Source organism: Dryobates pubescens, chromosome 14 (genome assembly GCF_014839835.1).
Source record: "Dryobates pubescens isolate bDryPub1 chromosome 14, bDryPub1.pri, whole genome shotgun sequence".
In the NCBI taxonomy this organism is placed as follows: domain Eukaryota; kingdom Metazoa; phylum Chordata; class Aves; order Piciformes; family Picidae; genus Dryobates; species Dryobates pubescens.
In genome coordinates, this window is record NC_071625.1 from 20,647,350 (window position 1) to 20,675,034 (window position 27,685).

The 27,685-nt window shown below is 39.6% G+C and overlaps 1 protein-coding gene across 1 annotated transcript in view; it reads left to right on the plus strand.

Moving 5' to 3' along the window:
* Positions 1–27,439, plus strand: part of KCNQ3 (potassium voltage-gated channel subfamily Q member 3) — a 177,835-nt gene extending 150,396 nt beyond the window's left edge. Inside the window, exons 5-15 of the mRNA XM_009901996.2 lie at positions 626–781; positions 1,428–1,538; positions 2,724–2,819; positions 4,182–4,276; positions 5,889–5,915; positions 17,679–17,866; positions 18,792–18,894; positions 21,676–21,807; positions 24,119–24,217; positions 24,653–24,737; positions 25,956–27,439. Coding sequence (XP_009900298.2) covers positions 626–781; positions 1,428–1,538; positions 2,724–2,819; positions 4,182–4,276; positions 5,889–5,915; positions 17,679–17,866; positions 18,792–18,894; positions 21,676–21,807; positions 24,119–24,217; positions 24,653–24,737; positions 25,956–26,693 — 1,830 coding nt within the window. The 3' untranslated portion in view covers positions 26,694–27,439. The remainder of the gene's footprint in view (positions 1–625; positions 782–1,427; positions 1,539–2,723; positions 2,820–4,181; positions 4,277–5,888; positions 5,916–17,678; positions 17,867–18,791; positions 18,895–21,675; positions 21,808–24,118; positions 24,218–24,652; positions 24,738–25,955) is intronic.
* Positions 27,440–27,685: the final 246 nt, after the last annotated feature.

Consider the following 27,685-nt stretch of genomic DNA (forward strand, 5'->3'; position numbering starts at 1 on the left):
AGACAAAACTGTCAGATGTGGAGTAGCACTGAATTTAAATGGGCTCATTGCTGAAGTTAGCTCTTGACTATTGTGTTGCTATCTGTCTCCTTTGAATCCACATGACCAGAAAGGCACATCTATTATGACCACCACTGGTCACTATCACTTGAGCAGGGTTACAGGAAATCAAGGTCAGGTTGTGAGATGGGGAGGAGCACATTGTCATTATTTACCAAAAAAAGAAGGAAGTGCATTCTGCAACCTTGTCTCTGAAGGAAGGGAGAGAGAGGAGCTGTTGATTGGCTTGCCAAGACTGACCTAGACTAGGGGCAGCTAGCATGGGAAAAGTCAAGGTCAAAGAGAGAGAGCCTTGTATCATGGACCTTAACACAGCTTTGTGCAGAACTACAACTGCAATTGCTCCAAGCTGTTCCCAAGGAAGATGCCATGTAAGGGCTAATTCTTGTAAATCTCTGCATTATTTCCCAGTAAGTGCTGAGCTGGGCTAGTCATGAACCGTGACCAAGCCAGTAGTGACAGCTTTGCTGTTATCCTCAGTGCTTCTCCCTTCTCTGTTTAGTCTGTCACTGTGGGTACTGAAACAGCTTTCAGGCTCTTCATTGTCCATCTGTTTCTTTTGCAGGAACTCATCACTGCTTGGTACATCGGGTTCCTGACACTCATCCTGTCCTCGTTTCTTGTTTATCTGGTTGAAAAAGATGTTCCTGAAAAGGATGCTAATGGAGTGGAGATGAAGGAGGAGTTTGAAACCTATGCAGATGCCCTTTGGTGGGGACTGGTAAGTGGCTTCTGGGAAACCTCTCTTTTAGGGGAGTGTCTCTTTGTGTATGACTGGAGTAGCAGAGATTAGGTCTTTCCTGTGGGAGATCTAGCTCTCATGACAGCAGTATCCTGCCTGTGGGTGCCACATCAATCTGAAAATGGCAAAACCAGAACTGGTCAAACTGGGAGACGCTGTTGACTCTCCTAAGGAACAGGAAGCCTTGCAAAGAAGGATCTAGATAGTCTGGTTCATTGAACAGTGATTAATGGGATGAAATTTAACAAGTCCAAAATATCTTTGGAGAGAATAAACAGTTCTTTTGTGTCTTGCATGCACCACACTCAAGAATCGCTCAGAGAATTCCATTGGTGATACAATATTGAACTAGAGGTCTTGCCTCTTGTATCACAAGGAGTTTCCTTTCAGCAAAGGTAGCTGTTTTAAGACTTAGGCTATCCTCCCTGGTGCAATGCCTCTGGACTATCATGCCATTAAAAAAAAAAAAAAAAAATTGGTTGGCCCATCATCAAGGTCCTGTTTCAAGAAGCTGTGCATGAGCACTCATAGATCTAAGTGAGTTATGCAGGTTTCATAGTGATGTTTAAAGCAGAACCATTGGCTTTGTTCTTCTCATGGGAAATCCTGATGATTCTGTCCACAGATCACCCTTGCTACAATTGGCTATGGTGACAAGACCCCTAAAACATGGGAAGGACGGTTGATTGCAGCTACATTCTCTCTCATTGGAGTGTCTTTCTTTGCTCTTCCGGCAGTGAGTACCTTTCCCCAACTCTGTTAGCCATAGCCCAGTACTGTGCACTTGGAAAATGAAGGTAAAGTGATCAAAAACTATCAGTGGAATCAAAAATCCCTTTTTAAAATGTGATTCAGACACTTGGGCTGGTCTATAGGAGTAAATCAAACTCCTTTCTTACCAACTTTGCATGGAGCCTGATGGGAATAATATGTCACACCATCACTCCTCAAAACACATGTGGTCATTGTCCAAGACAATGCTGAGACAGATAGTTTTGTCCTGCACAGGATAAAATAAATCTGGCAAGTGAACAGGCTGGGAAATACCAGGACAGTTCATGAGCCTACACCCTGGCCTGGGTTAGTTTACTTTTAATGACACAGCTACACAATGTGTATTTGAAGTCTTTTGTTTTAATAATTAAAGTTGGATCCATCTCACCCAGTCTAAACACTTGCAAGGCAGAGATCTACATCTGAGTGCAGTGATATCCTTTACAACCAGTGCAGGTCTGCAGAACATTTCATCCCACCTGTTTCCCTCTTGTCCTACCAGTGATCTCTAACACCACCAAGGAAAGTGCTGTTTCTACCCAGACAGCAGGTGACAGTATAGGTATTTTTGATTGAAACAGGTGAATTCTCCTCTGGCTACCTAAGAAATTATCTCTTGATTGCTTTTGAAAGTACATTTCTTCTCTTGTGTTACATGGGCCAAGTATTTACCTTGTCTGCAAAGTCCTCATGATCTGGGTGAGATAGGCTGAATAGCAACAGAAACAATCCCAAGTCCAGATTTTAGGATATTTTTTCTTTAGATCAAGATTTGGAAAGAATGCAACAGAGTATGGGAATTCCCACTCACCCAATTCCAAAGTATAACTCTTTTTGTCAGACAAACACAGTATCACTTCACCCTGAGGGGAGAGTAATATACCACATGGACACCTCCAGCTTGGAAAACCAGTAGACATTCAAGAAGCCTTCCAGTGACCTTAGAAGAATTTGGTATGTCCTGTGGCCCTTTAGAGGATTATGACAATCTCATGTCTTGTGTGGAGCAGCAGGAAAGGCATGCTGTACTGCGCAAAGGTTCTACATAGCCATCTCCATCTCCACCAACAGACTTGTTTGCTCTCACAATTGATCCATTTTTTTCTGAGTAAGAAACTTCTAAAATCTTGCATCACTATGTTTTCAGGGTATTTTGGGCTCGGGACTGGCGCTGAAGGTCCAGGAGCAACATCGTCAAAAACATTTTGAGAAAAGAAGAAAACCAGCAGCTGAACTCATTCAGGTTGGCAGCCACTTGTCCTCTCCTTGAAGAATTACTGTGTATGAAAACTGCTGCATCATGTTAACAAGGGCCATTGCTTCCTCCCTGCCCAGATTCGCATTTCTCATTCCAAGAGATGAGAAGCTGTGTTGTAAAGGAGTTCTTTTTTTTCACATGGAGATAGATGATTCAAGAGATCCTTGTAGGTTTTGAGTCTTTCAATTCCCAGTACATCTGCAGAAGAAAAGTTTCTTTAGAAGAAATAGTCTCATCTCCTACCATCTAGAAATCAACCTACCTCTCCTAAGTGCCACAAAACCACAGAAAGAGAGCTGTTGAAAACAGTTTCCAAAATCCAGGTTTTGTCAGTTCTCTTGAGAGAGTGCAAACAAAGTTGTGTTGTTACTGATGTGAAAACAGCCACAGAAGTAACACAATAGGTGATGTCTGTTTCAATCCAGCAAAATGACATAAACAGTATGTGTGATTTATAACATCTGAAACACACCCTGAATCTTCTGTTATGTCACTGGACAATCAGAGGATTCAATGGGAGGAGACTCCTTAGCTCACCTGAACTTCAGTTATGGCCTTTAATACAAATTCAGAAAATCAATCTTAAAGTTACTAGTCTGGGAGCTGGTGGATGTGACAGTAGCAGGTCACTACACTACTTAGTAGATGCAGAGCACACCTTTATGGCAGTGAAGTAAATGACAGCAGTTTGAAAGAGGGGCAGTTTGAAAGTGTCTGTGATATCAGATGGAAGCATTGGTGCTCAGAATTAAACCAGCCCTCAGGAGAATCAGGCTGAGTGACATACTGTGTTGTTCTCATTAAAACCACTCCTTAGCAACCAGAAGGGGCTGCAGGGATGAGTTGTGAATTGAATTCACCTTTTAAATTAAAGCATTTCCTTTTAGCAGGTAGCTAATTTAGCTACAATATTTTTAGACTTGTGCTTAGAGAATTTGGTTTGCATCTAAATGCTGGAATAGAAAATTGCTCAGTGAGATATCCTCTGCTGGTACATCAGATAGTAAACTACCTGAAGCACTTTGAGAAACATTGGACAAGTTCAGCAGTGCTTGAAGCCCTTTGAGACATATCAGAAGGACGAATAAGATCAGTTGAGTCAAACTTAATGTCTTGTCAATGTTGGTGATTCTCTCCATGCCCCAGCTCCTTTAACAGCCCTCCCAGATCACAATTGAATGTCTATAACTTTGCTGTAGAGTGACACTCATTTGTTGTGGGTGATTAGTAATTAATTTCTAAATAGTCACTCTGGTACATCATTATCTTCCTTGAAACAATCTGGCTGCTGTCAGCCTGGGAATAGCTTTACCTAGTGCTAATTATTTCCTCTCCCTTGTAATTCAGGCTGCCTGGAGATACTATGCTACTAACCCCAACAGGATTGACCTAGTTGCCACGTGGAGGTTTTATGAATCAATCGTATCATTTCCATTTTTCAGGTATGTGCATTGTCCACCTCTCCATCATCATTTTATGTGAACTACAAGTCAGGACAGGAAACAGAGATTTTGTTATATATATATATAATCAATTGCCAGATCACTTCCTGGTTAACTTCCTCTTTGCCAGCTTCTTTTTCTACGACTGGTGTTTATTGCCCTAGAAATCTCAAATACTTCCTCTGTAATTTTCATCATGATAACATTTTAGCCCTGGGTTTCAGAGGCACCCATACTTCTCACACCTTTTATGATATGGTCATGTATTTTGAGATAAGGAAACTATGCTGAAGATTCTTGGGTTTCCCTCTTTAACACAACAGGCCTGTGAATTGTGTTGTTCAGAGGTGACCACAGCCTGTGAACATAATTCATGCTTGTTATATGCTTGTCTTTTGGAAATGCTAGTTTCTTAAGGAGATAAATCAGTGGAGGAGAGCCCAAGCATGTTTAAAACTGTCTCACATTGAAACTATTAACTGAAAATTCACAAGAAAACTTTTCTGGGGAGTTAGGCTTATGCTTTTGTTTTAATTGCCACTTCTGAGTTCAGTGGAAAACATTCCATACATAAAGACATTCAGAATTGATGGATGCTCAAATGTTTATGGACACCCAGTGCATTCTATGATTCTACAGGTCTGTCTAATCCTCAGTTTTCTTGCCTGTTTAGTAGGCATCTTCCTCACTTTCAGGTCATAACATTTTAAAACACTGGCCCTGCGAAAGCCAAGACTTTTAGCCATGGACTATCAGCTGCTAATTATGGGCATTATGTGTTCAGGTTTATGCTTTAAACTTTCACTCTGGGCATTCTGTTATGTCTTATTGGGGGCAGGGAACAAACCAAAACCAAATCCCAAATGTGCTTTTTAAACTACTGCTAAGGTCAAACAGCAGTCTCCGTGTGTAAGTTGTGCTCACTGTTTTAATAGCACAGCTCCAGCTATTGCTCAGAACAGACTTGAGGAAACATTTCAGGCTCCTGCCTTCACAAAGGGCAAATCACAAATACTAACTCTTTGTTTTATTCCCAATGTATTTCTTTAGGATTGATTTCACATACATCAGAAAGGAAATCTCTAAGCATAAGTGTTTAATTAAGGCTTGGTATATTTCTTTCCTTTTCTTTATCCCTTTGCACGCTCTATTTCAATATTATCCATTAAAGAGGCATTTGTAGAGGGTTTGTTAACCTCAGGTTTTGTCCAGAGAACAATTTTCAGGTTCACCTGGAGTCAAGACTCATTACTGTGACTTCAACCTAGCTCATTTTATGTGGGTTCTTCTGTGACTCAAATGTGACCTGAAATCTAATAGGTGTTCTGCAAATAAGGTCCTGGGAGAAAGGGCAAAGAAGTGTGCCCTACTCGCCAAAAACTGGATTGCCAGTCTAAATAGCACAGATTGGTTTCAGGAACGCGTATCATTTTCATTGCTTTGTGAGTAACTGAAAATGTAACTTTTATTCTGCTGTCAGTTGCGGTTATAGAACAAAAGAGGTAAAAAGTGTTAGCAATAGATTAGTAACTTATGTTTAAAAAATGTGCTGAATTTATTATGTAATTCTTCTCTTCTTGCTTTCCTTTAATCTTCCTCTCTTCTACAAAAGGAAAGAGCAGTTGGATGGTACTGCCAGGTATGTAGCTGTGATTACTATGGCTTTGTTTTAATGAGGTTATTGGAGAACGCATCTTAAATGATTCTTTGTGGATCCATAAGCTATTAACCAAAACATTCTACTAACACAACAGGTAGTCATTAAAATGATTAACCAATCCATTTCCTAATTGCTTGCCTTTTTTTTTTTCCTCAAAGAACACAGCTATAATGCTAATTGTACAAATGCAGTGTTGCTTGCTGATTGTCTGTAAACAGCTTTACTGTTTGGTATGATTAGTTGTAGTCTAGACTTCTTCTGATCCATGCCAGAGAGCCAGAGTTTATCATCCATGTTATCCTTGGGTGAATTTAAAGTTCTATTTCATGTTATTGCTCAGCAGTCCTGCACAGAGCAGTGCTGTGGTGTAACAGATTGAGGCTATGTCAGTTCACCATATGCAAAGATTTCTTGATGATAAATACTAAGATGGGTCAGCAGGACAGTCAACCTTTCTGGTAGTACTCAAACATTTGCATTAGGTTTAAGGCCTTGGTGCCATCCCTTTTGAAACAAATGGGAAAGCTCCCAGTCATTCCAGGGAATTTACCAGCAAAGAGTTACTGAAGGGTATAAAGGAGTGATTATTGTCAGTCATCCTACAAGGTCTCTAATGGAAACTGCATACTTGTAATCCACTTCATCTAGGTTGCAGATTCAAAACCATATAGAATATAATAGAATAGAATAAGCCAGGTTGGAAGAGACCTTCAAGATCATTGCATCCAACCCATCATCCAACACCATCTAATCAACTAAACCATGGCACCCAGCACCCCATCAAGTCTCCTCCTAAACACCCCCAATGATGGCAACTCCACCACCTCCCTGGGCAGCACATTCCAATGGGCAATCACTCTCTCTATGAAGAATTTCTTCCTAACATCCAGTCTAAACTTCCCCTGGCACAGCTTGAGACTGTGTCTTCTTGTTCTGGTGCTGGTTGCCTGGGAGCAGAGACAAGCTCCCGCCTGTCTACAACTTCCCTTCAGGTAGTTGTAGAGAGCAAGAAGGTCTCCCCTGAGCCTCCTCTTCTCCAGGCTAAGCAACCCCAGCTCCCTCAGCCTCTCCTCACAGGGCTTGTGTTCCATACCCCTCACCAACTTTGTTGCCCTTCTCTGGACACATTCCAGCAAGTCAACATCTTTCTTAATCTGAGGGACCCAAAACTGGACACAGTACTCAAGGTGTGGCCTAACCAGTGCAGTGTACAGGGGCAGAATGACCTCCCTGCTCCTGATGGCCACACTGTTCTTGATAGAGGCCAATTCAACCTTTTGGGACAAAAAAGTGAATTACTTAATGCTGCCCAGGGAGGTGGTGGAGTCACCATCAGTGTTTAAGAAGAGATTGGATGAGGCACTTGGTGCCATGATTTAATTGATTAGATGGTGTTGGGTGACGGGTTGGACTTAATGATCTCGAAGGTCTTTTGCAACCTGGTTAATTCCATTCTATTCTAAGTGCTATCAATGGATCACCCACAATGAAAGTCAATCACAATTAAAGGACAAATAGTTCCACAGACTCTTGCTGAAGCTATTCCATGTTCACCTCTATTTACAGTGCAAAGAAAAAGAGGGAGCAAAATTCGAAGTTAAACCTAGGTTCTAGACTCTTCTGAATGAAAAGTTATATTTTATTGGTTTTTGAACTTTTTATATGACACATGACAGCTTCAGTAAAGAAAGCTGAAAAAAAAAAAAGACATTCACACTTGCTGGTTTGTGATTTTTCTTTTTTTAGTTCAAACTGTCTTTAACAGAAAAGGAAAAACTAGCTCTAGTTTTCTATACAATACAGGTAATAGCTATAGTGCTGAATTATTGGCAAAAGATGACTCCCTCCTCCTGCAGCCATCATCATGAGCTAATCTGCTCCTCTTCTAAGACCTCTTGGATGGGTGTTACTTAGTTTGTGAACCCTTATCTAGCTTAAGTACTATACCTCTATGACACTGCCCAGGCTAAGCAGTCACATACAAACTCAGTTGCATTGTTATAGATGTCTGGAGATTTTAGCCACCTTCAGTATGGGAAGCAGTCAAATTTTGGTCTTTAATATGTTGGCAGAAGCTTAGGAGCTGAAATCCTTTTGAGTATGTAACCTATGCCTTTAGCAAAAATGTCCTGACTTAGATGCAGCAGCAACTGAATGATTGCTACAATTTGCTGTTTGTCACAGCCCCCTAGGGAAGATCCTACAACTGCAGTGACAGAACAGTTTGTGGGGTAGCTTCTGAGTTACTGTATCTTTCAGGCCAGTAGAGTCATTTTATGTGGAAGCCCTGGATTAAAAATTGAAAAGCATGACTCACAGCTCAAAATGTTTAAAACTGTAATCCCGAGGCCCCTCATTCTAGCTGGATGTATTGTGCTTTTATGTTGTTACATGTGTAATAACCTTCAGCAAAAATCACCAGTAAACCTTCACTGGAGCCTTCCTGTTAGCAGGAATGTGTTTATGGGTATAAGCATTCAAAAAGAGGGATTGGAAACCCTCCAGATAAACAGAAAAATTATGGTACTTGTGGGAGCATCCAATGACTTCAGTAGACATGGGACTGAGCCATAAAATCTGGTTGTTTTGACAGTCTCACCTCCCATCTCTCATTAAACTCTCATTTATAGACCAGAAAAATAAAAAAAAGTTTTAAAAACCCAACAAACAAATATTCTTCTTTCCCCTACAGTGATCTGCTATAGAAAGCATTACTCTTACTCCATTGCAGTTTGCATTTAAGGCTGTATTGAAATAAATGAGCAATAAGGGAGCACAGACCTAATGGAGAGAACAGCCCATAAGGGCACTCAGTCTTCTGGTTCTTGCATCAGTTAAGTATTTAAGAGAAAAGCTGCAGTGATAAACTACATTGTCTGAACAGTGGTTGATAAAAGAGAGATAAGAGTTGTTCCAAAGCTTTCCCATATGAGTCAGAAAATTTAACTAGTTAATAAACTAAAAATTAGGCCTGGCTGTGTGAAGATTTGAGGATGTGTAGCACTCTGAGTTTGCAGGGTTTCTCTTCAGTGGTGTGAAACTCTGTAGGAACTCCACGCCAGCAGAGCTGAACTCTGAGGCAGATCCTTCTAGGACCACTCCTTGGAAGCAGGAGTTGGCATTTTGACAGAGTCACAGCTAGATGCTGCTCTTGTTCTTGGAGCATTTGGGAAAAACACTGGGGAGACAACAGAGTGGAAGAGTCTGTTTCAGAAGTTAGATCCCAAGCCAAGTTTGCAGGGAAAGACTTATGATAGTAGAAAGCCAACTACAATTTGGCAGCAGTCCAAAGCTTTATTGAAGCTCTCTTCAAACTAATACTGTGAAGATGTCAGCTATGATGAAGAGCATATGGGACTACCCTTGAGCTAGGCAGTGGGCTGTAAATAGTGGAGGGAAAATGTGCTACTTTGTTAAAAATGGTATTTTCCCTATGTGCTCTCTGTTCTCCCCCAAACCAGGGGGAACTGGGGTGGTGCTCAGTGAGTTTACTGACTTCATGCCAGAGATGTCATTAACTTTTCCTTCCTTAATCAATGCCTAAACCTACCAGCCCATAAAAACCTAGGATAGCAACTGCTATTCTGCAGGTATTGTGAAGCTTTTGAATCTGTTCAGATCCCAAGAAGGAAGATGTATGAGCAAGAGAGAGTAATGCTCATTTCTGCTGGGGTGCAGCAGATCCTTCAGCAGACACTTGATGCCTGACCTACATTGAAATAGGCCTTTCCTTGATGAACGTTTTGTTTATTTTGAACCAACTCTTTGTGCCTGTGAGGAACGGATTTTTCAGTGCTATTTTTAGCACTTTGATGCTTGTATGCATGGGCCCTTTAGCAAAGAATTTTAAACTTTGCCTTTGAGTGTTGCTCCTAATCAGCATTGTCCATCTGTAGAACTAGTTATCAGGAGAGCATGCTCGTCCCTAGGCCTATTATGTGATTGCTGAAAATAAATTTATTCCTGTTTCCCTCTCTCCACAAGATAAATAATCTTTATCAGCCTCTGGAAACTTGTGGGATTTGTTTTGTTTTGTTATTTCTTTTCAAGTGACAGTATTAATCCTTCCTAGTATATATGAAAGAATGCATACAATATGATGCATTTTTGTATTGTCAGGAGTAACAGCACAATGAAAACAAACTCGTAGTTTCCATGGTGGAAAACTTCACTGTCAGCACTTCTTCTTAATAAAACTGCCCAAAAGAAGAAGGAGAAAAAAGCCTCTCTGATCTGCACACTACATTAACTACAGATGAAAGGCTTTCCCATTCTTTTTCACAGAGCTTTTCATGGGTAATCATTAATGTCTCATCTTAATAACTTTTCTTCGCTTTACAGTAATGTCATGTTTAGTAGGGAGTCATTCTTTGGATCGAGCCTCACAAGAAAACTTAGGTATATGCATTCAAGTAACAATTGATCCTTACCTATTCATATTTCTTGCATGCCATTTTCTGCCTGCACTTTCCATTTTTACTACAGTAGTTCATCTAACCACCAAAAAAAGTAAGGGTCAATAAGACTGTAAACTTAATTATGCATCAAAACAAAGTTGCATGACCTTGCAGATGGTTCAATGCTCTGCTGTTCAGAAAACATGGGATCTAATCCTGGCTCTGCCAGGGATCTGCTTAGAAATGAGTATGTTTCTCTGTTTACATAAAATGGGAATGATACTAACCTACTCTGCCAATAATTTAGAAATTTGCTGTTAAGAAATATATACTGTCAGAGTTAAATACTGTTCCTTATGCTGTCCCTACCCCACCAAAAAAAAATCATGTAATTTTATTCACACCTGGCTTCAGTGGAACAATGTCTCTGCACATATATTTGTAGGTTCTGGTTCAGCAAATGGAAAATAAGTTGATACTTTTGATTATATGAATAAAGTTAGTGATGTCCTGTAACTGTAACCTTAGATGCAGGCCAAGAGTTTTATTTCCCTGAAAAGTGACATAGAAATAATTTGTGGCATTCCAGGAATCTGAAAGACACATCATCAGAAATAACAATATATACTAAATTTCCAAGCATTTTCTTTTTCACCACATAAACATCTTGCAATCATTCAACTTTAGCTCATTGTTCTCATTCCCATTTCATTCTATAAACATTAAATCATCAACACACAACATAGCTCTTCTAGCTTAAGCTTTTCAGCTCTTGGAGTGCTGCTAGTGAGGTACTCCTTTTTTTGTTGTTGGATGACTGGCCCCTGCAAAATGACAAAAAGATATTGATTTTGCAGTCTGGTTTGCTTTCTAGTGCTTGATAAATGGAGATATGTTCACTGCAAAGTAAACAATGGGTCAGCATCCATATGGTTTCTATCTACATTGCTGGTGGTAACCATTAATGAAAAGTATCATATCTGTTCTTTTTTGTCAAATAATTGAACACAGATCATTCACCCCATGGTTTTGTGTGATGTTGCTTATTTTTACCCATTTCCAGTCAATTAAGAAAGTGTGGATGAGAAGAGGGGCTAAGCAAAGGTCTTTAGTGTGCATAAGGGGTCTTTCTTGTTCTGCAAAGCATCAAAGTTGAGCCCAAGTTAGGACTTGTGCTCATGTTTCAGGGCAAATAATCTGGATGGTAGGTGAGTTTGCACGTAGAGTCATACCTACACTTAAATACCAATGAGGATATACACCATCAAAGAGTGTGGAAATTTGTTGACTAAAAGGGAATATTTCCTTCTCAGACATTAGAAACCTGCAAGTTTAGATCTCAAGATTCAGGATGCAAAGCGTTTTGTTGTTTGTTTCAGTTTTGGGGGGTTTCTGTTGAAGACCACACTAGTTGTCAAGAAGTTGCAATCAATTATTTTGAGGTTGAAAACTTTAATGAGATCCTTTCTAAAGAAAAAAAAAAAAGTATTGCTGGATAAAAGGAAAGGCTAAATGACCAAAGTTTAGAAGTGCTCATGGACTCTCTGAGATGAGTTAAATATGTTCACTGCAGGCTTTCCTCATAATGTTAGTTTTGCAATGCGTTCTGTTTGGAGTAGTTCAAAGTAGAATACTTTGGAAATCTCATTCAGAATGTTTGACTTTACAAAACTAAGTTCACTGGTATAACTACAGATAACAATGCACTAAAATAGTGAAGTAAACCTGACTGCCTTTTGCTTTCTGTTACTTGAGACCAACTAAATGTAGTGATTATCTAAAGTGAAAGAAATAAGGAAACGTTTCTCAATTGTTATTAGTCTTTCTTAGGTCAAAGTGGTAAATACATGGAAGAGAGCTGATTTTTATTCACTGTTAGCATTAGTTTATTATTATTATTCTCAGACATGTACCATTTGTGTATGAAACTCCAATACTAAGCAAAGCACAGAGAGGAGAGTATCTGGTTGCATGATGGGATGCCACTGCATTATTTTGCATGATTGTTTCTGGGAAAGCATTTCTAGTTCAGTGGTTCCCACACTTTATTCTAAGTAAAGGTGAAATATCTGCTGTGGAAGCCAGTCATCTCTTTTATATCCAGCCACCAAATTAATCTCAGATGGTCTAAAATAATATCCTCTGCTCATGTGAAGAATAAACTGAGAGCTGAATTTACCTTTAGATAAGAAGTTTTCAGGCTAAATTGTCTGCACTGCTCCCACCTTCCTCTTTTTATGGTGATTTGTATCTACCAAAAAGTTAAGGATTTTTCATCCTAGGATTCCATTTCAAAGAAAAAGATTTTGGGAAAATCCTTATTCTTCCACAAGGTAGAGGATGCAATAGAATGCAAGACAAGCAATGACAACAAGCTATTCAGAGAAACTACTCTGCACCTTTATTAGCATATTTGGGATGCATTTAAATCACTCCAGTTTCTGGAACTCCACTGGAAATTGAGAATAACATTTTGTTGAATGAAAGGAAGCCAAATGAAATGGGATCATTGTTCCAAGGGGAGGAATCACAGCTAATAGCATTAGGAAGAGTCTGAAAGGCAAGCAGCAGTACATGAAACTGTGTGTGGGAACCACTGTCCTAGCCACTCTCATGAAGGTTGATGTGATCTGCGCATGCTTTGTACTCTGAGACTGAGCCATGCGCATGCTGTTTTAATGAAGGGAATGGTGTCATGAGAACAAATGTTTCATAAGTCCTTTTTAAAAGCACAATGAAAACAAAAACCCCAGCAGACCCAGATTTCATCTTCTGGAAATAAGAAGAGAGTCCATTTTTCATCTGATGACAGTTAGTCATTATCTGGAAAGAAGCTTGGGTTTTGTTTTGGATTTTTTGTGTGTGTGTACAACATATTGTTGCTTTTCATGTGAAGCTGTTGAATTATTTTATAATGATTCTACTGCTCTGGCTGCCTGGATATAAACACAATTGCCTATATTTGTTGCATAAACATAGTTATGAATCTGAATGTTACTTTAAGGGTTAATCATCAGGATTTCAGCTGAGGAAAGCTTCAGCTCAGGTAACTAACTTAGACTAGAGACCTGCTTTTTAAATGACTTCTCAACTAGATCTTTTTGCACTTGATAGTAAGAGACAAGTTCCTCCAGCTATAAAGTCATCCTAAAGTGAAATGGAGCTGAATGGCACTCCGTAGGTTGCTAATTTACCTAATTAATAAGTAACTCATTCCCACCAATTATAGAAAGGGGTCTAAAGCTAAATCTTAAGACAGGAGATTTAACTGTTTAAACAGCTTAATACAGCTCCTAAACCTAAGATGTGAAAGGAATGGTCTTGGATAAAAACAAGTGTCTGGTCAAATGTGAGTTTGTTCCTAAACTGACACTTTTTAATTGGCAAAGCTGAGAAGCTCCCTAGAAAGAGAGTTTGGGAATGCTTTTGGTTCATATTCTCTACCTTAAACCCCATCCCACAAAAAAAAAAAAAAAAAAAAAAAAAAAAAAAAAAAATTTAAATTAAAAAATTCAACCCACAAATGAGTTTCCCTCCTTAGGTGTTGGAAAACATCACTGCACATAAATAGCTTTTTGTGTTGAATGCAGGAGAATATGTTGATCTGATTTGACCTATAACATAGCTACCAAATTGTGAACTCTCTTATTCTTGTGTAGTTCCATGGCAGAGATTACTACACATATTGCCCATATTTCTGTCCTATATTGCAAGAAAAAAACAAAACACAACAAAACAAAACCAAACACAAACAAAATCCCTCCCCCCCCCAGTGAAACCCACAAGATTTTCCTTTTGGATGCTTTGCATCCTGCACTGACCCTTTTTCAAGTGGTCTGATTGCTATAGATCCTTGCAATACACTTCATGCCTCTTTGTCTTTTGGAAAGGAAGAGTTATTAAAACAGTTTCAAAGGTCAGTCCTTGAGAAATTTGGATATGTATTTTGAGGAATTAAGAAGTTTCTGAAGAAAGAATCAGAGGCCATATATAATGACAACTATATTCTACTAAATATTAAAATGCTTTCTACAAACAGTAGCAATCTTCTTTCTCACCTATTTTTTGCCTCTTCATCTTTCAGGTTCTCTGTCCTAAACATATTCTTGTCTTGAGAACTTCTCTGCACTGTTAGTAAATCAAATCTTGTGACATTAAATACATTGCACAAAGCCAGTGTGATGTGAAAACTTGCCTTTGGGGAAATCACCTCATCATCTGAAATCAACAGAGTTTGCCTGCTAGATTTCATCCTTCTAGGAGCTTCCTTCTCATCCTGGGAGATCTCTCCAGAAACTCTTGAACCAAAACTTTCAGTCTTGAAATCCTGAAGAATAGATTGACTAAAATCTCCCCTTTCATTTGAGATTCACCTGTCACTGGTGACCTGTTAATCCCCCCATGAAGAAAAGATAATCTCCAAAACAAGCCTGTTGTACACATGATTTTTTCAGACCTAGGGAAAAACGTCTTTATTTTACTGATTCTGAATAGATCTACTCATCCTAAAACTGCTTCAGTTTCTTCCCTTGTGTAGCTTACTTCACAGTCTCCTTCAGTCTACAAAGATCACCACCATGCCAAGCATGCTTAAATGCTGTCTTTTTTTTTCCACATTGAAGGCTTCTTAAGGTCACTCTCTCTAACATCTTCATGCTCATTGATTTATGAGCTGACCCCTTTATATCACTCAGATTTTTGGTGCATTTCTTTGAATTAAATCCTTTTCAGTGATGTGCCATGGTTTCACCCTTCTAATTACTTCCTCCTTCAAACTTTGATGTTATTACTAATGAGACATAAGAATTTGTTTTCCCTTCTTTACCCTCTTTTAAAAAAAACAGATAAAAGTCATTCAACTGACTAGTAACTTCCTCCAGCTGACTTCCTCAACTGTATTCTTCATGCCCTTTCAAATGTGCTCATTAGCGGTGGTCGTCTCCTGTATATATTCACGTATGGTAGCTGAGTGCTTGAAGTGCTTGCAGAATCCAAATTTCACAGACATGCCACAGATGCCTTTCTTGTAAAGCACTACTGCCTTGAACCTGGCATTTAAAGAGGGATGTGAAAGTGGTGCAGAGGCACAGGAATCTCCCTTTGTGGAGCACAAATCACTTGTTGGGACTCTGCTCTCACCATCACTTCAGCCGTTAGAGCACCTTAGTGGATCAATCAGATCACGATTCCAACCCAAAAGCAAGTACCAATGAAACTATTTTTTAAATAAGTCCTTAAGGCTGAACATGAGACTGCCCTTACACATTCTGTGGTGAATTATTTGCCACAGATATCAACAAGTAGCATCCAATATTTTTCCACGAAGCTGTAATCCCTGATTTTTGCTCTGTCCATTCGTCTGCTCTTTACCTTCCCTCCACATCATGAATTCCTCAGGAAATTACATTAGGGCAAACTCTGAATAATATTAATACTATTCACCTAGAATATCCTGAGAACTTCCACTGTGGTGGGATACTGCAACAGACAGAGCTCTGAGATAGAAATAGATCCTCATTTTAATGAGGGGCATCAATGACACCAGAGATTACAGAACATCAAAATAATCTATCTGACCAAGATAACTCCTGTAAATAGAGGATATGTATAGTTCTGTGAAACTCTTCACTTGCAAGTTTTGCACACTAATCTTCATCTTTCTCCAATATGTACTTGCATGGTAGACCCTCCCTACATTTACCTCTCCTTCCAGCATGTTTAGTGGCATCATCTAAGCACACCTGCAAAATCTCTTTCTCCTGGTCACTACCACTGTTCAGCTCTGCTCCCATCAGTGGCTCTCAGAGACCTGTCAGCTGTGGTGGCTTCTTCCTTACCCTCACTTAACTTACTCAACCCAATGTCCCGCACAGAACTGCCTCTTGACCGTGTGTGCACAAGTAACCTCCCGCTAGAACTGTCCTACACTGCAATGTCCAGGTACAGCAGGCTTTTTCCCCATGGCTTAGTCCTACAATTCTTAAACAAATGTGCAATTAACAAATATTTAAGCAACAAAATGAAGAAACAAATCAAATATTAAGCCATCTATCACCTACAAACTGTTCAGAGCATATATAAGCTGATAGACTCACTAGCAAATTGCTTTTGTGTTGCTCTTTTCAGCGGTATTAGTAATTGTCCTTGGGACCATTACAGTCACCAGGCTATCAGAAGTGTCATTGATGCTGGTAAGATGGCAGATAGATGCAATTCCAACTATATGTTGCTACTGAAGGACAAGTATCTTTGGTCAGTATATCTGCTAAGAAGACTGCACAAGGACTCATCAGAGGAACAAACCATGTCCCTTTACTACAATAAATATAGGTCACCTCAATTTCTAGTCTAATGAAAGATGACTGAAAGAGAATGGTGGAGAGAACTGGGTAGTCTGCCTTAGCATATTGCTAGTAATTGCTTGGCATTGCCTTTCCAGTGTTTTGCTGATCATTTATTTGGTTCATGGCATATCTGGCTTTTTTTACTTTGGCTACACAGACCTCTCCTATGAAGACAGGCTGAGAGAGTGAGGGTTGTTCAGTCTGGAGAAAAGAAGGCTTCTAGTGAGATGTTACTGTGGCCCTTCAGTACTTAAAGGGGGACAACAGGAAATATGGGGAGGGACATTTTATCAGGGACTGTAATGATAGGACAAGGAGTTAACAGTTTTAAACTGAAAGAGGGCAGACTTAGATTAGATAACAGGAAGAAATTCCTCACTATTAGGATGGTGAGACACTGGAACAGGTTGTCCAAAGAAGCTGTGGATGCACCCCCTCCTTGGATGTGTTCAAGCCAGGTTGGATGGGCCTTTGCACAACCTGGTCTGCTGGCTGGTGTCCCTGACCATGGCAGGGAGGTTGGAACTAGATGACTTTTAAGTTCCCTTCCAAGCCAAATCATTTTGTGATTCTATGAGTTATCAATTTAATAGCCTGCCACACTCTTGGTAATCAAAGCAAGTACTAAACAGAGAAGGCAAAGCATCCTTATAATTAGAGACTGTAACTGCCTGAGAGTGGTGTTTCTCTTCTTACAATAAATCTAATGCTCCTGACATGCTGTGGGAGCTGAAGCACTGTGATCCATTACATAGAGAAGACATTAAGACCCTCTGGTAACATTTTCAACACTGATACAAGAAATGCTCATAAAAAGAAGTTAATTGTGGAGCTTAACTGTTGCTTACAAAGACATTGATATATTATGGTAGCCCAAGCAGTGTCCTTGTGAACAAAACATTTATTTAACCCATTATATACTTAAAGCATCGTGAACAAAAAGATATAACAAGTTAGAAGTGTACAAAGGAGGAAAATGATTACTTTTGCTTATTTTGTAGCCAAAAGCTGGGTCTCTTGGATCGGGTTCGTGGTACCAATACTAAAGGAAAGCTATTTACCCCTCTGAATGTAGATGCCATTGAAGAAAGTCCTTCAAAAGAGCCTAAGAATGTTGTCTTGAATAATAAGGAACGTTTTCGCACTGCATTCCGAATGAAAGCGTACGCTTTTTGGCAAAGCTCAGAAGGTAGCCCATCTGTGTTGATTTCTTTCTGTCTATCCCCTATCCTCCCCAGTTTACTTTGTTTCTCTGCATCTTCTGTTGAAGGTTGGTGACTTTATGGGCCAAGCATGGCTGGGCCTTGGTTTTACACAGCACATTTGGGAAAGCCCCAGGAAATGAATGCTGGAGTGCAGGCAACATGGTGTTTGAAATAAGGCAATGGCCGTCCATAAAACCAACAAATGGGACATGGGATGAAGCCAGTGGTGGAATCAACCTATTTGACCTGGAGAAAAAGAGGACACATTGGGGAGTGAAATTATATCCCCTAAAAAGCACATGCCATCACGGCTTGTTTTATCGACATGGATGCTATGCTAATGCTGCTCCCTCCTAGACTGCATCCATACCTGCCCTAGCTTTTTGTATCATAGGGCATTTTTCCTCTCAGTTTCCCTGAGCACACAATTTCCTCTTCTTGCTGGTAGTTTTGAAATGGTGTCTAAATAAAAATTTCTTTTTTGTTGTGCCAGCTGGCATCAGTGTATTCCGTCATACTACTGTGGATGTAATCTGAGTGTCCACATTGGGAACTTGATTACTCTCTTCCAAGAAGGTACATGAACTCCAAGCAGTGAAAGTGGGAGAACTTGGCCTGTAGCTTCAAAACCTGTTGTAGCCTTACATGAAATAATTTTGGCTAAGATTTTTCATTGTAAAAGCTCCTAAGAGTGGGAACTTCTAAATCCATTGGAAAGGAAGAAGTGTTTCCAATCTTTCAGAAAGGCAGGAATCTGAGAGGAGAACCCTCAAATTATGTAGGAATCTGCAAGAGGTGTTCCTTCACTAAAATGCACGTAATTTATGTAGTGTTTTAGTCAGCCAGACCTCCCTTTAAATACTGTGTGGTCAGATGTTCACACAGCACTTTTTTTGGCCTGCTTTGCAGATGCAGGAACAGGGGAGCCCATGGCAGAAGAGAGAGGCGACAGTAACGACTTCCTTATGGAAGACATGATTCCAACATTCAAGACAGCCATCCGAGCTGTCAGGTAAATGTCCCTGATGCTCCTCAGCTCTTTGCTCTGACTTTGAATGCTTATGCTTCAGGAAATTACACATTGCTACATGTCAGTTTCCTATGAGGGTAGTGGAACACTGGAACAGGTTGCCTGGGGAGGTGGTTGAAGCCCCTTCCCTGGAGATATTCAAAGTAAGGCTCGATGAGGCCCTGGGCAATCTGGTCCAGTTGGGAATGTCCCTGTGGACTGCAGGGAGGTCAGACTAGATGACATTTTGGAGGTCCCTTCTGGTCCAGACCATTCTACGAATCTATGATTCTATGATACATTGTTACTGCTACTGCTTTTTTTTATAATATAAATGAACTAGATTAAATAAGTCTAGATATTTTGAAAAGCATAAGACAGACTTTATTTAAGGTCCTCTTTGAAAATATACAGAATGGAAAACATTTTTTAGTAACACTGACCATGCCATTTTTGCAATATATATCACAAATGTATTTACTATAGAATAGTATTTTCTGGCCAGCCTGATCTAGTGTGAGGTGTCCCTGCCCATGGCAAGAGGGTTGGAACTAGATGATCCTTGTGGTCCCTTCCAACCCTGACTGATTCTATGATTCTATACAGTTCTAAACTAAAATATGCCCTAAATAGAATATCTTGTTCAATCCAGTGACTGCACTATTTTGTGTAAAACTGGAATTTTTGTTAAACAATAAACTCTGAACTGACTCAACTCTTTATTCACAATTGTGTGAGTGTGCAGTATACTTTCACCTGTCATCTTTTAAAAGATGGGGAAGTCTTCATTTCAGCAGCCTTCAGCTCGTGACATGTCACCTCTATTTTCATATTACAAGAGGTATTCCCTAGGGTTAGAAAACTCCTACTAAATCACGATAACGTTCACATTGAGCAGACAGAATTCATTCACTGATGCTCTGTTAACGCCTCCACTCAATATTTTTTCACTCTCTTCCCTTGAAAAATGTCCCCATAGGAGAATACTCTGCTTTCACTACAATTGCTTTTTATCCCAGAAGCTGCAAAGTTTTGAGCCCAGGAGTTAATTGCCTTTCAGGTGAAATGCTGCAAGTCTGAAAGTTCTGTAAAATTATCTTCTTAAAAAAGTTTCAAGGAAGATGTTTACAAGTATATAACCATAATACATCTTCTGATTTGCTTCCAATTGGGTGCAGAACCAGTCATTAAAAAATCCTAGTTTTCTAAAGCTTGCTTGAAAGCCATGTTCCACAGGCTTCCCTCCAGCTGGAATTTTCTTCATCCCTACTTCCTCCATAGTTTTTCCCTTTTTTTTCCCTGCTTGCTTTCAAACACAGACTCTGCTACTATGCTGTTTTCCAGCTGCATCTCTATGAGACATTCACCTATTATCTTTGTAAGACTACCTTTCCATCACATCCAAATCTAACTGATGAATGCAATTTCCCTTTAAACTCATTCATGGGTCAAGTTTGAGTTTCTCTTGCCCTTGCTGGGCTTTTCAGTGCTTTTTTTTTTGGTGGTTTATTTGGGTTTTGGGTGTTTTTTTTTCTTGATTGGTTGTTTTATTGGGGTGTTTTGGTTTTTGTTTGTTTTCATGGTTTAATAAGACCCTCAGTGTTAATGGGAAGTAATTCTTTCAGTCAAAACCACATAATGGGGTCTCAGGATTATGATCAAGGAGGTTTAAAATTGAAATTGCTAGCAGTGTGATTCCCATTCATCAGTTATAAGGTTGTTATTGATTTGCTGTTGTCATGCGTAGTTTGTCTAAAATAGGTGTATCTTGACACGTTTATAAGCAACAGAGTTAATGAGTTGAAAACACTTAAAAATGTCATAATAGAATTATCTTTGCTAAATAAAAGTTTATACAGATTCTAGAAAGGTTGGAAAAAAACCAAACACTTGAAAAGAAGACCCAACCTGTCAGAATCACAACAGAGAATAGCAATTGCCCAACTCAAACCAATAAGAACATGGAGACTTTACTGAGGAAGTAAGCTTGCAGAACCCAAGGTCAAAATTCTTTTCATTCACTTCATATATTTCTTGGCTGTTTGTTTAGTCTAGCAAGCCATAGTAGTTTAAACTAATGCATAAACAGGAAAGAATTGGGCAAAAAAAGGATGTCAGTGTTCAAGTGTTCTAACCAGCACTGGTTCTTATTATAAGAATTCTGTTTTAATTACTATGATCAGTTTAAATAATAGTAATAATAACAGCAATTATTGCCATTATTCAACAATAGCTTTAATGTTATACTGCTGGATTTATAAGAACACTCCATGAAATTCTAACATTTTTTCTTTTCTCCACAACTTGATCTGCTGCTGACTTAACTTTCACATTACTCTCCAATTAACATTTCATATCTGAAACTTTCCCAGGTGCAAAAGGAAAAGCAAGCTGAAAATGCTTCAGTATCATATATACTACATATTAGCCTTACAATAGGCTAAAGCCTAAAAAGGCATCTTCAGCTTCACAGCTTCAAAATCTCCCATGACTTGTGTTGTTCAAAATGAAATTCCATGATTTTCTAGATCTTTAGCCATGTTATAATGATACTGATGAAAAAGATATTTTGTGTGGATAATTTGGTTTAGCCTAGCAGTTAAGAAAAAAACAACTTTCATATATTTACAAATGTGGTATGATATTAGAGATTCTTATTACCTTGTTTTGAAACAACATGCCACATTTCTAAACATCCACAGCACTTACTCATTATTCAATAAAACTGCAAATTATCCATATGGATTTTATCTAAGTTAATAATTTTTTCTGTTTATTTCCCAGAATACTACAGTTTCGTCTCTATAAAAAAAAATTCAAGGAGACTTTGAGGCCTTATGATGTAAAGGATGTGATAGAGCAATACTCAGCAGGGCATCTTGATATGCTTTCCAGAATAAAGTATCTTCAGGCAAGGTAAGAATCCTCTGACAAATGGGGAACATGCATAGCTGTGCTGGCAAAATAGAAGTCTAATTAGCTATTTGTGTACGTGGAAGTACATGTGTACAGGTACTATGTCTTTGTGTAGTGTAGCTGGTCAAAAAACCCCCCTTTCCCCAAAGAATAAAGGCAAATGAGCAACTAGAAGGGGTAATGGCAGCAAAAGAGGCCACTGGCTCATATTTAGAGCAAGGCAATTTGAGTTAAAAAATCCTGTGAATTTTCTTGACCATTGCTTTATTTGACTGGGGGCAAAGCTTCTCCCCTTCTCCCGTTTTTACAGATGATAAATAATAGGTGCTCTACATGAGGTTGTCTTTGAGCTGGATTCTCTGCTGAACTGTGCCTTGTTGAAATGCCTGGTACAAATGCAAAAATCCATCAGCACAGAAGGTTTTACATCCCCTTCACTCAGATGTAAATTGACCTATGTAAAAAAAAAACCAAAACTACATTGGAAATTCAAGCCCTTGTGATTGTTCAGGTGCAATCTGCCCCCACAGTTGTTTCCTCACAGAAATGGTTCAACACGATGTGCTTTTGAAGCATTTCAACAACAATTTGTGCTGCTTGCATCCTGAGCCATGTTGCTCATTTCAGAACTTGAGCTGTGTGTATATGCCTGTTGTACCTGTTGAACAGCACTGTCCACATTCCCTAACCCCCAAGTCACTCTGAGCAGCAAAGTGCCATGTGGACATACCATTGATTTCTGCCAGGAGTGGGCTGGGTGAGTGCAACTCTTGCTACATGTTTGGACCTTTTTAAGACTTACCTTGGGTTTGTAAGGCTGTTCTGGTCCTTGTGTTGAACTACATCATTTCTTATTTCAAAGTGCTTTTCCATGTACTGGGCTGCATAACATACCTGATGCCTGTCTTGTTACCACTGCTGTAGAAAAGTTGATCTCCTTAATTATATACCACAAACCACCATTGTTACTCTATAAAATGAGCTCTGCATCACATGAGCTTAGGTTTCAATGCAGTAATGTTTGTTTGAACTCAGTAAGTTGAGGTGGGCTCATGATACAGCAACTAGATGAGTTTTAAGGTCCCTTCCAACCCAAACCATTCTACGATTCTGTTAGAAACACACATCCACCTGTGGTGGGATCTACATGCCATATACTCAGAGACCTCCTTTTAACTTACACTGAGATGTACAATTTTGGACAACAGAGCACCTCTTAGATACTCACTAGCAGCAGTAAAGGTCACTGACATGATTAGGCTTATCTTACATGATGGTTATAGTGGAGCTTTAGGGGATGAAGACTCTTCCCACACAAGTCAGGGCAAAAACAGTATAGTCCCAGCCCTGTAGTGTTCAGCTCAGTAATGCCATGCCCCAGCATGGCATCACCAGCAGCAGAATAACCACAGCATTTAAACAATCATTTTGCACATATGCAGGGAAGACCTTTACAGAGGGCTTCGAAGAAAAAGCATATTCCTGGCAAGCCATGTGAGATTCCTCTTACAATTAACAGTGAGCTCATCAACATAATGCTTGAGCGCCTAGCAAATATCTATCTAGCTTCGTGAGGTTTGGCTTGAGCTTTTTTAAAGTACAATTTCCAGAATTCCATGAAGCATCATGACACCATGCATGAATTGCCTGACAATACAGGTAACTGGCCTGAGGACTAGTGCTGACTGATGCCTTGACAGTTCGGTGTGTGGGTTGAATGAACAGAGGCTTTCTTGGACCTGGGCAGTTGGATATGCCAAGAAAGAATACATAGTAAAAGACTTCAATTACATGTGAAACTTCATTTACAGTTATAGTTTTCAAACCAAAAGAATAATTAATAAATACAATAAATAAATAAAACAATCACACCCCCACCCCCCAAACCTGATAATTAGATACAATAACTTCTAGAAAGCTGTTGGTTTATTGAGAGTGTCAGGGATTGCCACCTTTCACCACATTATGATTTCCATGATCCATCGCACAAGCCGATGGGTGTCTCCAGACAATTTTAGGAGCAGCTATTATTGGAAGGGTTTTTTTGGCAACAATGTTATTTAGTTTCCTCGAAGGAAAGGAAGCAATGTGTTTCAGATGTTAAAGTTGAAAAACAGTGAGCTAGATAATTAATTAATTGCCATGGAATTCCCAGGTATTCACAACTGAGTGTATTGATTGTGGATCCAGAGCACAACAAACGCATCATGACCCTCCATATGACACTTTGCTGCACAGATGCCTTACTTTTTCTATCATGTGTTAGCATTTGGAGATGGACTTATGCAGTTGCACTTTTTCTTTTTTTCAGAGTAGATATGATTTTTACACCTGGACCTCCATCTACTCCCAAGCATAAGAAATCCCAAAAGGGAGGAGCTTTTTCTTACCCTTCACAACAGTCTCCCAGGTGAATTTTTTATGCCTAGTATTTTGCACAGTCCAAAATAGAAACCAAAAGTTCATTCATGCAAAGCATTATCTTCATTCATCCAGCCAGTACACTGTTACAGTAATGAAACTGAGAGTACACTGTAACTCAGAATATATATGTATGTGTATATAAATATGTGTGTGTGTGTGTGCATGTGTCCAGACATTAAGACAGAATGACACTAACATCTCTAAAAGCAATGTATGATCGAAATCCAAACTTAATGGCCTTTTAAATGTCTAACTCATCTTCTTTATGTTTTGGAAATGTGATTATATATGAAACATGCACATGTGATTGTTGATATGCTGAATTTCTAACATTCAGCTAGTAAACCTGTTTTCTGATGTAAATTATTTACTGGGATGCAAAGAAAAATTGAACACTAATAGAGTTATTAATTATTTATAGAAATGATCCATATGTAGCCAAAGCATCCACAGCAGACACTGAAGACCAAAGTATGATGGGCAAATTTGTTAAAGTTGAACGACAGGTATGTAATTTCATGACAATGATGGAAGCTGAATAGAAATTATAAAGTTGACATAAATTCTCTATGATTCTTTGGTTGAACCAGGTGGATTTGTACTGTTAGTGGACAAGGCTGGGGTTGGAGTGGCTGGAGAGCTGCCAAACAGAAAGGAACCTGGGGGTACTGATTGACAGCCACCTGAACATGTGTGAACCAGCAGTGTGCACAGGTGGCCAAGAAGGCCAATGGCATCCTGGCCTGCATCAGAAATAGTGTGGCCAGCAGGAGCAGGGAAGTCATTGTGCCCTGTGCTCAGCACTGGTTAGGCCACACCTTGAGTCCTGTGTCCAGTTCTGGGCTCCTCAGTTTAGGAAAGATGTTGAGATGCTGGAAGGTGTCCAGAGAAGGGCAACAAAGCTGGGGAGTGGTCTGGAGCACAGCCCTGTGAGGAGAGGCTGAGGGAGCTGGGGTTGTTTAGCCTGGAGACGAGGAGGCTCAGGGGAGACCTTCTTGCTCTCTACAACTACCTGAAGGGAAGTTGTAGCCAGGAGGGGCTTGGTCTCTTCTTCCAGGCAACCAGCACCAGAATGAGAGGACACAGTCTCAAGCTGCACCAGAGGAGGTTTAGGCCTGAGGTGAGGAGAAAGTTCTTCCCAGAGAGAGTTATTGGCCATTGGAATGTGCTGCCCAGGGAGGTGGTGGAGTCACCATCCCTGGAGGTGTTCAAGAGGGGATTGGATGTGGCACTTAGAGCCATGGTCTAGTAGTCATGAGGTCTTGGGTGACAGGTTGGACTTGATGATCTTTGAGGTCTATTCCAACATTGTTGATTATATGATTCTAAGAGTCGCACAGATCTTGTACCAATTATCACAAAACAGTGTTGTTATTTTTTCCTTCAACAACTTAGTGAACTGAGTAGTATGCATTTGGAAACCCATTGAATGAATACCATTATATATGGCAGCAAGACTTTCACCATGATCTTTAGTTGGGACATGTGGACTAAGCTAAGAAGTTTTTTGGCATAGTTCATAGGAATGGGTAGTCTGGGGCAGTTAGAGGAAAAACTGGCATCCCTTGAAGTCCAGGGGAAAGTTGAGATTATCCTATAAAATACCTTCATTGATTAATAAAGATGGCAGCACACCACAGCTGGGGGCAGTGCACATGTGAAAGCAGCAACTCTTTTGTTGAACAATTAACTTGAGACAATATCATGACTTCGTTTTTTTTCAGGTTAATGACATGGGAAAGAAACTGGATTTTCTTGTTGATATGCATATGCATCATATGGAACAGCTACAAATACAAGTTGCTGAGATAAGTCCACTGAAAGAAACTGCTTCTCCTGCAAAGGAGAAGAGAGAAGATAACAAATATTCTGAATTAAAAACAATAATATATAAATACACTGAGCAGAGTGCTCATGAAACTCCTTACAATTTCCAGCAGGTTCCAGTCAACAAAGTTAGTCCTTATGGTTTTTCAGCACATGGTCATATGACTCATTCACAACCTTTATCAATAGGTGGGCAAAACTCTGGCAAAATGCAAGCCACACCTTCCTCAACTTCATATGCAGAAAGACCAACAGTTTTGCCTATATTTACATTAATGGACTCCCAGGTTAGCTACCACTCCCAAGGAGACCTACAAAGCCCTTACTCAGATAAGGTGTCTCCAAGGCAGAGAAGGAGCTTAACAAGAGACAGCGATACTCCATTGTCCCTTCTCTCCGTCAACCACGAGGAACTTGAGCGCTCGCCAAGTGGCTTCAGTATCTCCCAAGAGAGAGACGACTTCCCGTTTGGCCCCAATGGAGGATCAGCATGGATGAGAGAGAAACGCTACCTAGCGGAGGGGGAAACGGACACAGACACCGACCCTTTCACACCAAGTGGCTCCATGCCTTTATCTTCTACAGGAGATGGGATTTCAGATTCAGTATGGACCCCTTCAAATAAGCCAGTTTAAAAATATGTGTGGGGGCGGTCACTGGTTGACTTCTCCATGTAATGTAAGCATACTTTGTATATCTCACTTACTCTACACCCAAAGCTTACTAGTTCAAAACACCAATGGCTGCATAAGATGCATGTGATATTAGTGGTAGTCATTCTGCACCATTTCATACAATTTACTAATGCAGTTTTGTTCATGCTACCAAAACTAAGGAGCTTAGTTTTGAGCATGGTTTGCATGACTTTACCCTATATAAATGGTACAGCTGATTTCTTCTATGATACATATCTCTCTGATACTCTTCAATACAATGGTGGATTGATAACAGGCAAGATATGGTGGTCCTTGCTACATTTTGTAAACAGAGCAGCAAAGTAAAAAATATTTTCAGGAGCAATATCCCTGTATGGAAACACATGTCTGAGTCCATTTTCCAGTGTAAGTAAATAAATCTCTAACCAGCCTAGCCAAGGACATCTAATATTCAAAGCAGGAAGAAAGCTGAGCCAAAGCAAATGACCTTTCTGAAACAACTTTGTGAATTAAATATTTCTCATATGATCTTTTATATAGCTCTTTATGAAATACAATGTCAAAGCAAAATCAAGGACAGCATTTAAAATTATGTGGGACTGATCATGACTATTTATTATAAAATGTAAATATAAGCTCCTCAAACTACTTTGAAAATCTTCATCAGTGTTCACGACATGGCTCAAAACTCGACTGGAAGGCTGTTTTGTAGAAAACCTTTTGCTGAGCCCGTTTGCTACCTGTGGAACCAATTTTTCTTCCTGTTTGAAAAAGAGCGTTGTTGAGTTTAGGAAACTCCAGGTTTTTACACTACACTCTTTTTAGTGACTTTTTTTTTTTTGTCCTGCTAAGCAAAGTACATAATGTAACTGTCTCAGTTTCCCAATCTGTTAATTGGAAGTTAAGCTTCCGTGCATAAACACAGGTTGTAAGGCTCAGTTCACTATTTGCCACACACTCTGTACAGCCTC